General features: G+C 41.8%; 1 protein-coding gene and 1 pseudogene across 3 annotated transcripts; one reads left to right on the top strand and one right to left on the bottom strand.

Moving 5' to 3' along the window:
- Positions 1-1,237: 1,237 nt before the first annotated feature.
- On the top strand, positions 1,238-2,897 carry LOC136549219 (galactoside 2-alpha-L-fucosyltransferase-like; annotated as a pseudogene).
- Positions 2,820-12,414, bottom strand: LOC136552893 (uncharacterized). Of its 3 annotated transcripts, XM_066544467.1 has the most exons (11): positions 12,064-12,414; positions 11,044-11,195; positions 10,913-10,944; positions 10,653-10,801; positions 8,476-8,711; positions 8,147-8,405; positions 5,716-5,892; positions 5,549-5,634; positions 4,861-5,052; positions 4,593-4,651; positions 2,820-3,526 (listed from the first exon to the last, which is right to left on the bottom strand). In XM_066544467.1, exons 6-11 carry the CDS (start codon positions 8,309-8,311, stop codon positions 2,952-2,954), a joined length of 1,254 nt encoding a protein of 417 aa, XP_066400564.1. In that variant the 5' UTR covers positions 8,312-8,405; positions 8,476-8,711; positions 10,653-10,801; positions 10,913-10,944; positions 11,044-11,195; positions 12,064-12,414; the 3' UTR covers positions 2,820-2,951. The 3 variants fall into 3 exon arrangements, with proteins under 3 accessions (XP_066400564.1, XP_066400565.1, XP_066400566.1); XM_066544468.1 differs by lacking the exon at positions 12,064-12,414 and having other exon boundaries at positions 10,913-10,968; positions 11,064-11,078; XM_066544469.1 differs by lacking the exon at positions 12,064-12,414 and having other exon boundaries at positions 11,064-11,075.
- Between the last annotated feature and the right edge of the window lie 2,314 nt (positions 12,415-14,728).

Genomic DNA, 14,728 nt, shown 5'->3' with positions numbered 1-14,728 from the left:
GGCTTGCAGTTGCGCTGCTCTGAAATTTTTATTTTTGGTTAGCAAGAGAAAGCAAGGTTAGTTAGTTATATTAGGGAGAATGAATGAAGCTGAGAAAATAAATGAATGAGATTAATTGATGATGCAGGGAAATAGGGAAGATGTGGAATTCTAGTGCAAATTGCAAAAGGAATTACATACCATGATTTGGGAAGCTATCATGAGAGCTTGGTTCGCACAGAGGCAGAGCTGTCCCGACATCTTTGTGGCCTCCATGTACTGCACATGAAATTGGTTACGGAAAGGGTCAGTTAGAATATATCCTGTTATTACAAGCACACCAGAATTCAGTCGAGACTCTAATGAACACTGCATGTTTGCTTGCGTGTACTTTGTACAATGCAAAGAGATTATACTGATATACATACAGTACGTACCAGGCAGCCGTGGTCAGTGTGGATGATGTCGTTGTAGCGACGCGCTTCCTCTCCTTGACGAAATAGCGACAACGAGCAGCAAATTCGTCCAGCTGCGGCCATGCTGGCAGCGCGCTGCCCCAATTGTGCGCTCGTACAATGAGACACGGTCGGATGGTGCCCGGCTGGCCATGGAGCTGCTGGTTCAGGCTCGGCCAGTGGTGGCGCTCACGGCAGCCGGGAGGAACGAAGGCCGACGTGCTAGGCGGCGGCCTTGCTGTCATGGAGACCCATGGGATGAGACGGCAGCTCTGCAGCGTGGCCATGGCGGCAGCTCTGCTAGGACTAGGAGTTGTTCTGTCTCTGTCCACATACTCTTCAGGCTAGGCAAGTAGCTGCTTGTGCTTTTTGGCGTGGAGGATAATCAGGGTGCTCAACGTGGTGTTAAGTAACACAAGGAGAGCGCGGGAGGGAAACGGAAGCGACTTCTAACTCGGACAAGGAACCACGTTCTTTCTAAGGTCCATCAGCCTAACTTACTACTAGAAAACAGACCTTTCATCCACTTCGATTTTAGCCTTTAGTCTCGATATTTTTTGCGTTCGGGACTAAAGGACTTTTAGTCCCGGTTCGTAATATCAACTGGGACTAAAAGTCATCTTTAGTCTCGGTTGGTGTCACCAACCCGGAGTAAAAGTTCACCAACTTTTAGTCCCGGTTGGTAACACCAACCGGCACTAAAGGGTGATCTTTTAGTCCCGGTTGGTGTCTTTAACCGAGACTAAAGGTCTTTTACCCGGGACTAAAGGTCTCCTACGAGTCTATTCAAAAGAAGAGCGCACATGACTCTATCACAAGTGGTGTGCAGTTGAGTTGGTAATGTATTTCTTCCGTGGGTGACCTTTAGTCCCGAGTCGGTGACCTTTAGTCCCGGCTTTCCCAACCGGGACCTGGGACTAAAGGTGTCCCGGTTGGGAAAGCCGGGCCTTCCCAACCGGGACTAAAACCTGTTTCTCTAGTAGTGACTGAATCCCCTTTTCTTTTTTTCTTTTCTAAAAATATCCTTAAATAAATAAAAAAAAGAGTAAAATACACCAGAGGTCCATTAATTTTTGTTGGGGTATCATCTAGGTCCATCAACTTTAAAACTACATTTTTAGGTCATGAACTTTTAAAATAGTTCACTGGTCCATACCATTTATTTAACCAAATCCAACGTGCGCTGTCCGCGCACCTTTTCAAGCGGCTGCGCGGCCCGGGCACCGAGGCGTACAGTGCCACGCCGCGCGGCTCAGGTCCTGGCGCCGCAACGGCACCAAGGACGGCGTCTGCAGGTACCTCGTGCTGGTGCCGTACAGGGGCCTCGGGAACAGGATCCTGGCCGCGGCGTCGGCGTTCCTCTACGCCGTGCTCACCGACCGCGTCCTGCTCCTCGACGGGAACACGTCGATGGGCGAAATCTTCTGCGAGCCGTTCCCGGGGACCTCGTGGCTGCTGCCGCACCACTTCCCGATCAGTAACCTCGAGAACCTGACGGGCAACGTGCGGAAGAGCTACAGGAACCTGGTGCAGAACGATAGCGCGGCGTTGCTCGTGTCCAGGCTCCCGTACGTGTTCGTGGACCTCGACCATTCCTGCACGTACCACGACAAGCTCTTCTTCTGCGACGGCGAGCGGCAGTTCCTCCGCCGCGCGCCGTGGCTGGTGATGAGGACGGACGTCTACTTCGTGCCGGCGCTGTTCCTGAACCCGGCGCACCAGGACGAGCTCGACAGGATGTTCCCTCGGAAAGACTCGGTGTTCTACCTGCTGGCGCACTACCTGTTCCACCCGACGAACAAAGTGTGGGGACTGATCACGAGGTTCCACAGCTCGTACCTGAGGGACTCAGACGAAAGGCTGGGCATCCAGGTCAGGGTGTTCGACGGGGACACTCCGTTCCAGCACATCTTGGATCAGATCCTCGCCTGCACGTCGCAAGAACATCTGCTCCCCGACGTGGTGACGCAGGAACCGCCCCGTCCGTCGATGGCCGGTGCGCGGTCGAAGGCTGCCCTGATGACCGGCCTGAGCTCGTGGTACTACGAGAACATCCGGTGGAAGTATTGGCAGTCGGCGACGGCCACCGTCGAGGTCGTGAGCGTGTACCAGCCGAGCCACGAGGAGCACCAGCTCTCCGGCTACACGACGCATGACATGAAGGCGGTGGCGGAGATGTAACTCCTGGGCATGACCGACAAGATCGTCACCAGCGGCTGGTCGACGTTCGGCTACGTCGGCCACGGCCTCGGCGGGCTCACGCGCGTGGATCATGTTCAGGCCCGAGAACCACACCACGCCGTACCCGCCGTGCCGGCGCACAAGTCGATGGAGCCGTGCATGCACGGGCCGCCGTTCTACGACTGCAGGGCGAAGCACGGCGCTGATACGGGAAAGCTGGTGCCGCATGTCCAACACTGTGAATTCGTGTGCTATTTCTGCGGATTTGTTCATTTCCACTAATGTACAGATAGATAGTGCCATTGCGCAGAAGCAAGCATCTATGCAGGAGCCAAATCAATCGAACAGTTTGAGGCCGCCGCCGGAGTCCACATCTTCGCAGTGTCGCGTGAAGGGCAGATGCACCACCGGGTCAAGATCCTGTTCCACCCGGCTGACGAGCCAAGCCACGGCGGCCCTCTGCGTAGTTCGGTCCGGCAGCATCAGCAGCCAGGGTCGCAGCCCAGCCAGTGAGTGCGCGACGTAGCCGAACGTCGAGAACCCCGTGGTCACCAACCTGTCGCAGTAGCTTGAGCAGGCGGCCAGGGTGCGCTCGTTGTGCTCCCGCGCCTCTGAGTGCTGGTCCTGGTCGTGGCTCGGCTGGTACACCGTGACAACCTCGCCGGTCGCCGTCGCGTTGGTGTAGTACACGCTGTGCAGCTTGTCGTAGTACTCCGGCTTCAGGGAGACCACCAGCACGGCCTTCACCTTGGCCGCCGTGCCGTTGGACGGCAGACGCCGTCCTTGGTGCCGTTGCGGCGCTAGGACCTGAGCCGCGCGGCCGCGGCCCTGTACGCCTCGGTGCCCGGGCCACACCGGCGCTGCAGCGCCTCGTGCTGGCGCAGCCGCTTCATGAGGTGCGCGGACGGCAACTGCGTTAGAAGATAAAGAAAGATAGGAGGTTTTCTGCAAATGTACGTTGGATTTAAGGTTAAATAAATGGTATGCACCTGCAGTGAACCATTTTAAAAATTTATGGACACAAAAATGCAGTTTCAAAGTTGATGAACCTAGATGACACCCCAACGAAAGTTAATGGACATCTGGTGTATTTTACTCAATAAAAAATGAGTCTGTCTACTATACACACGTGTGTTTTAACATAAGCCAACACATGGTTGTTGGTTGTATGTAAAACACACAGATTTCAACATAGAAAAAACCATGTGTTTTTTTGACTAGTTAGCACATGGTTGTTAAATGCCTAAGAAACACACGAATTGAAACACTGGAAAAAACGTGTGTTTTAAGAGAATGCAACACACAAATTCCATCAGACAAACAAGGCCTAACACTATCGTTCAGCCCAATAAAGACGTGTCAGAGAGACCCACTAACTAAGAAGACAGAGAGGCCCAATATCAGCAAAGAGTAGTTCTCGGTGAAAAAATGCACAATGAATATCATCTTCAAATATTACAAAACAAGAATACAAAAATTGCGCATTTCAAATAGTGCAAATACTACATATTATTATTGCAATTATACTGTATATGTATATAAATACATAATCCACCTCAATAAATCACTAGGTGCAAATACTACATAGATTTAAATCTGGCAATCATATTCTGGAAATAACCCATTTTCAGTCATGCTCATCAATAATCGTCACAGAGATATTTTTTAAGATATTGATAAATCTTTAACAAACTAGAACCATAAAAGGCACACTGCAACTAAAAGAAAACAGGATATATGATCTAAATCTCATTATCCTAGTACAATTTGAAAACAGTTCAGGTGGTGGTGCATATACTAGAGGTAACATGATTGATCCTAATATATCGATGGTTCAAACAATACAAGAAAATTACAACATTGTGTTTGCAATTATCTCATAGATCATTGCCAAACATATAGAAAAGCACAAGGTGGGCATACATGCCTGGCCCTTTTATTGGAACCTTGCTCAAGTGAAATGAATTGATTAACTACCTGAAGCGATGCACTGCAAAGGAAAAACTGCTGCTTCAGTCTTAGAAGCTTTCCTTCTTCTGTAGCATCACCGGGATAAAGAACGGGAAAGACATAAGTCTCTTTTCTAGATAGAACTAGTACCATGAAGGAATAAGTTACAGGTTTCAGCATGCAATATCATCAGTCAATAAAAATATTCCAGTAAGTAAAGGCATCGCTCTTTATTTAGTCTTTGGAAATGAATCTTATGAATAGCCGATAGTTTCACTCTAGAATGAAATATCACCTGTTGGGCTCTAGCATGAAGTTGGGCAGCTGACTCATATTGACCATCATTGAATTGAAATAAGTTGAAATCTTCAGCAGTAGCTTTTGCTTCCCAAAGACGAAGGCTGATTGCATTTTTTTTGTCTTGTATCCAGGGATTGGCACATCATATGCTAAAGCCTTCAGGACTTCTCCTCCGACCCATTTCCAACTATCACACGACAAAGAAAGCAATCATATGATGAGTTACATCAAGGCCCTCAAATAACCACCCATAACATGAAATAAATAACAAAAGAAAAAAAAAAGTCAGGGAGAAGGATCTACGAAGATCTAGATAAGTTAAATGTAATGGATTTATCATTGAAGTATAAGCAAATCCGCCAAACCCAAACTTAGTTTGTGGTTTAGACATTTAAAATTCATATTAGCGAAGCTTTTGGATTACACAAAAAAAATAAGGCATCCACATTACACCTCATAGTTGCAGTTTTTTTAGTTCTGGAAGCTGGACGGTAAAAAAGAGATAAATGAATATTTCTTAGAACTAGGAGTTTAGAATGGTTCAACCAAGCTAACGAAGGAATGTGATTCTCTTTTTTATCTAGACTAGAAAGTATGAGAAGCCTTAAAAACTTTAAATTTAACTAAATGCAGCAAAAATAAATTTCGTCAAACAAAAAATGTGTTGTTCATATTATACTCACGAGCCATCAGGCAAAATCTCAACATGGCCGAAAAATCTGACAGGGAACACCACATCATGCCTGGGAATCTCCCAGGGGCTGAATTTCTGAAGGAAAAAAAGGAGAACTTGTTATAGAGGTCTAGAAAAAAATATCAACAGAATTATATGTGTATTTTTGGTTCATACATCAAGCCAATCTTCTGCAATTTCTTCCTGGCCCTCCTTGGCAATGTGTTGTTTGAACAGTCCATATCGGTAACGCAGGCCATAGCCCCAAGCAGGCAAATTCAATGTTGCCATTGAATCCAAAAAGCAAGATGCAAGCCTACCCAAGCCACCATTTCCTAGAGCTGCATCTTTTTTCTGAGAAAAAATAGTTAAATATTAATTTGCATCATAGGAAATTTATAAAATTCCAATTAGAAAGTAAAACTCAGATGCCATGAATCCGCACTTAAGTTCCTTGGCAACATTTAGGTTCATATATAAGTCAATTCTGCCAATCAAGCAGATAAAGAGAAAGCATGTCCTGTGTTGTTGATCCTGAAGCTTTTCAGTTTCAGATAATTCATTCAGCTTAAAACTCATTTTCAGGTTTTCTTCACTTATGGTATGGGTATCACATTTCTCATGGACTAAAGCTACAAAACAGGACATACACACGCAGTCCCAGGGGCCCCAATTATAAGCTTCAGTTCGGCATCAAATTCAAAGCAGGCACGACCTCTCCTCTCCCTTGTCACTCTCTGTCACACATACTACACACAGTCCCAGGGGCCCCAATTATCTAATCAACCATCAATTCCTCAATCCTGCCCCCGCTGACACAATCTCAGTTACCGTCTACCATTTCCTCACAAGAAAGAAAAGGGCCACACCTGCAGGGTTCAGGGCCTTCAGCCATAGCCCACAGCAACACAAAGGCCAAGAAAAGAAGAAAAAAGAAACAACACTCCTTGCTCTCTTTCTCTTTATCTTATCTTCCTCCTCTATCCTGTTTGCTCAGTTATGGTGGCTTCTGCTCAGCAGCTTCCTCCCTAGTACAAAAGTCCAACTAGTGCTACGGACTATGGTGTGGTGCAGGGACACAGGTGCCTAGGAACAAGTGGGGACTAGTAGCAGCGTACGTACTTCTATAGTTCAGCTCATATTTAAATATAAATAATTTTTTTCTATAGAAAGACAAGGACAAAAATGTGGTCTGTGTTAGCATAAATCACAAGAAATAATTTTTTTTATGAAAGGACAAGGACAAAAATTTGGTGTGGGCTTGCACAGATCACAATGAACAGACTACAACTTTTCTATAGAAACACAAACACAAATTTGTCGGCACAAATCACAAAAACAATTTTTTTTCTATGAAGGACAAGGACAAAAATATGGTATGTGCTGGCACAAATCATGGTGAACATATTATAATTTTTTCTATAGAAAGACAAGGACAAAAATGTGGTCTGTGTTGGCACAAATCACAGTTAACATACTACAATTTTTATCTATAGAAGGACAAAGACAAACAACTGAAATGTGTTGGCATAAATCACAATTAACATATTACAATTTTTTTCTACAGGAAGACAAGGACAAAAATGTGGTACGTGTTGGGACATATTGCGTATCCTCAAAACTAAAATTGCGGTGCTCAATACCTGCAATTTGCATCATCGTTGATTGCAATTAATTAACTATATGTTTTATATGTTATGTTTTCGTGAACAGAAAATTCTCTGTTAATAATTTCTAAATAACAAAAACTACTCTTTTCGGTCAGTGTCATGAGCCGATGAAGTGGAACATTTTCTTCTTTAGACAGATAGATTAGGTTCGAGTATAAACCATAACAATACGATGACACAACTTTAATTTATAGATATAGAAAAATGGTTAACAAAATATCTAGCTGATCCTTCATCACACTAGGGTTGCATCCCAATGTAATAATTACCCTCAAGTCGCAAGTCGCAAAGGGACAGACTATGAGCTCAATGAGATGTTTCAGACAAAATGGTTAACATAGATTCTTAATAGGTATGTCAGGAAAGTTAGGTCCATCAACTATGCATCCATACAGGTCTTAGGCCCATACTCACACTCTATGGAAAACCTTTTGGCATTGAATTATATATGAACTACTAAGTTGGTATTTCTCTTTTGAATTGCAGGTTGGTATTTCAAGGGATTTGGAAATGAACATTGAAAGTTATCACAAATTTGCTTGAAACAACATAAATGCCAATTACAGTCATGAGGTAACTAAAATTTTCACATATTGCAAATGCTCAAAACTACAATTGCGGTGCTCGGTAGTTGCAATTTATATTATTGTTGATTGCAATTAATTGACAATTAATTGCAATTAAGGTGTTTCTGACAGCCAGTCAGGAAATTAAACTAGCTATCCAATAGTCCCATAAAGGGGATTCCCAATACAAAAGTTCCATAGAGTGGGGGAAAGTTTGGTGCAATATGCAATAACATCTAGCATCTACAGTTGAGAACACATGCCGTTTACAAGCCTACAGATTCAATAATTGAAATATACTGAAACTAAATGAAAAATAAATGAAAAGGATCATCCAAATAAATTATCTATACTGCATGTTTTAGTCCTCACCTGATTTAGCATCCACTTGAAGCCAATAGCTGCAGTGCACTCATTCTTGGAAGCACTACTGTTCCAATCCAAATTGTACACTTTATCCAAGGTATTTATTATAGAGGAAATGTTACTTCTCCTTTCTTTTCTAGAGAAAATTTCACCATTGGAGCTAACATTCATGTGGCTGTTAAGAAGGGTTTCAAACCAGCCACTTCCAGATCACTGTGATGATATAATTGCAAAGAATTGGACAGCATTGCACTTGCACTCCTCCCTAGAAATTAAAATTATATTAGGCATTAAACAAACCAGATTGCTCAATCTTGCTTCAGGGCAAATCTCACCTGCTGTAAGTTATCGGTTGAGGATAATACACAAATTGAACCTCAGAAGGAGGAACTGTGGACTTATTACATGGTTGCTCCGCAACCTCAATCTTGACGATTCTTGACCAGCCATCACTCCCTAGTTGCTTCATACACATTGAGCAAATAGATATCCCGCATAACATAGTCATAGCAAAGACAACCATTCTCAACGGGAGTGGTGATTTTTTCAGGGACTTCAAGTCAAATGCATTCTGCAAACAGATTCCGAGTAGTACAAAACCAATCAGAAGGTGCACAATGCATACGTATATACATTGGAGCCCTTTTTTGAGGTAAGATCTGTCATTTTGTAACCTTGTGCTACAAAGTAACAAACCTTACAGCAAAATAACACAAACAAGAATATTTCTATGTTGTTTCTATGTTGGAACGAGGTGAGTTGAGAAGCATCCATTTGGCTACATCTATATAATAAATAAACAAATAAAACTTCAAGATCTATCTGGTCCTTCTTCCCAAACCCAGTTGTGTCCCCCAGGGGAGTTAAAATGGGCACGTACTATTCAAATCAGCTATGAGCCTTTACCAACATGGAAGATACGGCAAGGGATGAAAAGTTGTCTCCGAACTGCCTTATATGGCTCGTTCGGCTGCTCAAGAAACCAGTCGGGAAAACACTGTTCATGGCTGAAACACTGTTTACTCTCTCACAAATTCATCCAGATTCCTTCAAAATCCTCCCAGCGAACAGGGCCTAAATGAATCTATCCCAACGAGGAGTATGACAGCTTTCATTCTCATTCTCATCAAGGAAGACAAAAAAAACTGGTGGCCGAAAATGCTGGAAGTACTAATAAAGAGATAAACAAATGCAAGCCGAGATGCATATTACAGCCGGAAGATGCAGTCATCATCAATACGACACATCTGAGGTGACACGAGCATAATAAACCGACTAAATCAAGTGGATTCCTATTCTGCAACTCATACTGCACCCAGAAATGGAACAGGGGAACAACAGATTCCTCCTTACTTCACCCGCGATAAAAAAGGGTTGAACCAAAAACAACGGGATTGTATGTAACCAAAAACAGAACTTAATAACAATCTTCAGTTTTTAAACAGAGAACGGAAATGGCTCCGAACTTGGAACTAGCAGACACATAAAAGGGGGAAACAGAAACAGGAAACGATTAAAATCAAGAGCTTGTCTATCTAACACCCGGTAACACCTGAATTTTCCCCCCATAGATACTATTCATATTCCTCCTCTCTTCTCTTCCTCCTTGACACAAATCATAAACCACAAATCACAATTGTAGAAACAATTTTTTTTCTATGGAAGGACAAAGAAAAAAAAATTTGGTGTGGGTTGATAAAAATCACAATAAACAAAGGAAAGGTTGTGTTATCATAAATCACAAGAAACATTTTTTTATATGAAAGGACAAGGACAAAAATATGCTTTGTGCTGGCACAAATCACAATAAACAAAGGAAAAGTTTGGGGGACTAGGGTTGGGGTTATTAAAAGTCCTACAATGAAAAGAACTACAATTGCATATACTGAGAACTACAATTGTAGTACCCAGTAGCCGCAATTTACATTGTTGGTGATTGCAATTATGTAACTAAATTTTTAGTTTGTTTGGTTTTCATCAACAACAGGTATTAATAGTGACAAAGCACTTTAATATGCAGTAGTATATTGTGGATGCATCTTATTTCTACAGTACTGCACCAAAATAACTGGAAAGTAGCCTGAGCATATTTTCCAAGATGTGACGTTTTGTGAACTCTGATTGAACAAGGAAATCATGTAACACAGAACAACTCAGATTGAATCAGCAACGCTTAAAAAGATTGGTTTAACGACATCCCTAATATGTTCCAAGTCTTCCTGAGGCAGGCAGGCACCAAGTGCTGCAATAAGCCACTCAACATAGTTGCGGCATGCCGGCATTACAGCCACCCAAGCATAACTGTAGCAGCGGTGCTTAAAAAACTAAAATTTAACATCCTACTACCAGGTTAAGTCTTCCTAGGGCGAGGCAAGCACCAAGTGCCGCAACAAGTTCATGGAGCGTTTACCGCCACCCGACACAACTACCAGGGTTCAGACCCAACCATCCATCAAAAAGTTAAACCACGAAAGATTCCCCTGCTCAGCAGAAGAACATCAGAGTTACTCACTTTCTCATGTAGACAGGATAGCTCCTGGATGGGGACGATGCCCGCTGAAGTGTGCCCGTCGTGGCTGGAGGACGTCTCCAATATCTCATCGAACTTTATGAACTGGCCAACCTGAGCAGCAGCGAGATGTGCATAGCAGATGCGAGCAACTGTAGGCAGGCAAAACAAGGAAATCAGTTCCAGCAGATCTGATACACAAAAGCTCCTAGAGGTGATAAGAGTTTGAAATAGAGGGAAAAAAGGTGCCCAGGTAAACTTACCAACTGATATGGCTGTTGTGCTCCTTTGGTACCTGAAATAAAGTCCTAGGAAATCGCTTGTGAGCAGGAAAGTTTCATAACAAGACAAAGGTTAGCAAAAGTTTTTTCAAGCCTCTGCTTGCTATACTTACACATATGAGAGCGAATGTACCAGCTTCTGTAGGTCATCAGGTTTGTCATCATGCAGGAACTGATGACATAGGCTTCAAATAATACATACATCTCTCAAGCATTGTTGGTACAATACATTATTGAAACTTGAGTTGCCACTTGAAGAAGAGTCCTACAGTATGAAATTTTAAAACAACAAATTAAAAAATATCATAAATCATTACTAACAAACAATTGGAAGAAAAAGCAAGCTCACACTACTGTTAGAGATAAAAAATATCAGCTCCGCAGGGCGGGGAGATTAGGGTTAGGGTTACTGAAAGTGCTACAATGAAAAGACTGGCATGACAACTCCATGCTCCATACGGAAATAACATAAGCGATGGCATCACTGCCCTCTACTAAACTAATCATAATTGTCGACTCAGCACTTCTCATTACAATACCCAGTAACAATAATACAAACATATCCATGCATACGAGTGCACATACATCATTGACAGGCACAATCAATAATACCAAATGTATGGACTAGATATACAGTGCCTTCCATTAAGTTGAACAGTGTAGAAGTAATAAATAAGCTCATAAAGAAGATGTAAAAAAATAAAAGAGAAAATTATTATGCAGATATTTCATATTTGACATTAGGCATGTGAACTAGCATATGATATATTGATATAAGCTTATACTGGTAGTTCTTACATATTAAGTCCATACTATGATTAAGTCCATACACAAGGCATTTGCTAACTGTCAAAAAGATGGCAGGTGCAGAAACAAAAGAAAATGGTCACATTTCTCACCCAACAGTAAGCCTAAAATAAAAAAAAATGTTCACGCCCAGATTAAAGAACCTACAATTCTACTACAGGGAAAGGCATGCCACATAAACTCAAAAAGGCTATTGCACAACAATGCCAAGAGGAAAAAACATGTTGAGTCAAAGCTATCAATTCAGTATTACCAAATTAAGCCTGCATGTTATGTGCACCAACATACAAAAGGACAAAAATTAGAAACAAATGCAGTACACTTACATCACAGTTATAATCAGTTCCAGAGCAAGAGATGGAGCGATAGAGATCAGAATCAACACTTGGAAACTGCAAGCACTGAACATCTTCAACATCCCGGCCTTCTAAATCATAAGAGCTCAATATCTCAACAAAACTAGGACGCCTCTTCCTAGCCGTCTATCAGAAATATCAAAATTCTATCATGACTACGAATAGAGAAAGCCAATGGAAAAAAACACTAGTAATACAAGCATCACCACAGACATAGTGAACTATTAATTTCAAGTACTAAATAAAAGATAAATACCACATATGCCTTTTAACTATTGAAAAATAGAATAAACATTTCACAAGCAAAGTAATGATTCAAAGGAAATATAAACTGCTAGAACTAATATGAACAAATACTCTAAACTAATCTGAAAAGATATTCTGTAAAACAGCCCTAAAATAACAACAACAAATATAGATGAATATAGTAATCTGGAACTGCAGTAATCTATGCAAGGAACTGCAACAGCCCCAATATATACAATAGCAAATTCAATATGCGAAAAATTCAAGCCGCGAGTGGACGAAATTTACTCCCTTGCATTCACTCTAGCCGCACCCTTCATCTGCAAATTGCAATCGATGCATTTGAAGTTTCTCAGAATCGTCTGAAGCTAGCAGAGTGGAGGTCCTATCTCTGAACACATACGGTTTGTCCAGACAGCGGTGCTGCTCGTGCTCAGGGCAGGGAGAGATGAATGCAGCCACACGGCCGCAGCTTGGCTAGGAGGTGGGGTGCGGCAGCAGTACCTTAGATGTTTAAGTGAGAGACTCTATACATACTGAGGGAGAAGGACATTTGGAGCCAATATATCAAACCTGACATTAAAAAACTGAAATCAAAGGAGGAAAAATGATAAAGAATATAACAAATGAACAAAAAATCGGAGCACGAGAAACAGAGAACAAAAGAAATATGCAGACAACAAAAACCAAAGTTTTCTATGGATTGCAAACACCAAAACTTTACTGAGGGCACTGCATGAACCAAACAAATCAAATTCATAAAACAAAAAAAAACACAAATTTTCTAAGGAATGCAAAATACCAGAAAGATTATGAGACCATTGCATCAAACAAACAAACCATACTCAAGACCATTGGAATTAAAGAGGTACTGATGGTATTGACTCAATCAAAAATACACCAAAGCATACATAGTCCACTCAAAAATAGTAGCCAAACATGTGACTAATAAACTTTTTGGACTTACTACTACTTACATGAATAATACCTAGAAATTACACCTGATTAACAACTATAAGTGTAGTTAAACTCTAGTGTAACTACCAAATTAATCCATAGTAACATGATAGTAAATTAATTAAGCGCATTTATCAGGTGGGACCATTCTTCTTACTATATACAGATTTTTCTACTACATTTAACAACAAGAAAGCAAGATCAGAAACACCAAACAGATAGTCTAAAAATGCAAAACTGGAAATAAAAAAAACTGAACGATAGATGAACAAGTACAACAAAATATAAGCTCTAGACCACATTTCGTCCTTGTCAACCAATTGGAGAAATTAGAAAGTAAAACTCAGATGCCATGAATCCGCACTTAAGTTCCTTGGCAACATTTAGGTTCATATATAAGTCAATTCTGCCAATCAAGCAGATAAAGAGAAAGCATGTCCTGTGTTGTTGATCCTGAAGCTTTTCAGTTTCAGATAATTCATTCAGCTTAAAACTCATTTTCAGGTTTTCTTCACTTATGGTATGGGTATCACATTTCTCATGGACTAAAGCTACAAACAGGACATACACACGCAGTCCCAGGGGCCCCAATTATAAGCTTCAGTTCGGCATCAAATTCAAAGCAGGCACGACCTCTCCTCTCCCTTGTCACTCTCTGTCACACATACTACACACAGTCCCAGGGGCCCCAATTATCTAATCAACCATCAATTCCTCAATCCTGCCCCCGCTGACACAATCTCAGTTACCGTCTACCATTTCCTCACAAGAAAGAAAAGGGCCACACCTGCAGGGTTCAGGGCCTTCAGCCATAGCCCACAGCAACACAAAGGCCAAGAAAAGAAGAAAAAAGAAACAACACTCCTTGCTCTCTTTCTCTTTATCTTATCTTCCTCCTCTATCCTGTTTGCTCAGTTATGGTGGCTTCTGCTCAGCAGCTTCCTCCCTAGTACAAAAGTCCAACTAGTGCTACGGACTATGGTGTGGTGCAGGGACACAGGTGCCTAGGAACAAGTGGGGACTAGTAGCAGCGTACGTACTTCTATAGTTCAGCTCATATTTAAATATAAATAATTTTTTTCTATAGAAAGACAAGGACAAAAATGTGGTCTGTGTTAGCATAAATCACAAGAAATAATTTTTTTTATGAAAGGACAAGGACAAAAATTTGGTGTGGGCTTGCACAGATCACAATGAACAGACTACAACTTTTCTATAGAAACACAAACACAAATTTGTCGGCACAAATCACAAAAACAATTTTTTTTCTATGAAGGACAAGGACAAAAATATGGTATGTGCTGGCACAAATCATGGTGAACATATTATAATTTTTTCTATAGAAAGACAAGGACAAAAATGTGGTCTGTGTTGGCACAAATCACAGTTAACATACTACAATTTTTATCTATAGAAGGACAAAGACAAACAA

The sequence above is a fragment of the Miscanthus floridulus genome, chromosome 4 (genome assembly GCF_019320115.1).
Source record: "Miscanthus floridulus cultivar M001 chromosome 4, ASM1932011v1, whole genome shotgun sequence".
In the NCBI taxonomy this organism is placed as follows: domain Eukaryota; kingdom Viridiplantae; phylum Streptophyta; class Magnoliopsida; order Poales; family Poaceae; genus Miscanthus; species Miscanthus floridulus.
The sequence above is the reverse complement of the archived record's forward strand: the minus strand, read 5'-3'. Positions and strand labels throughout refer to the sequence as shown.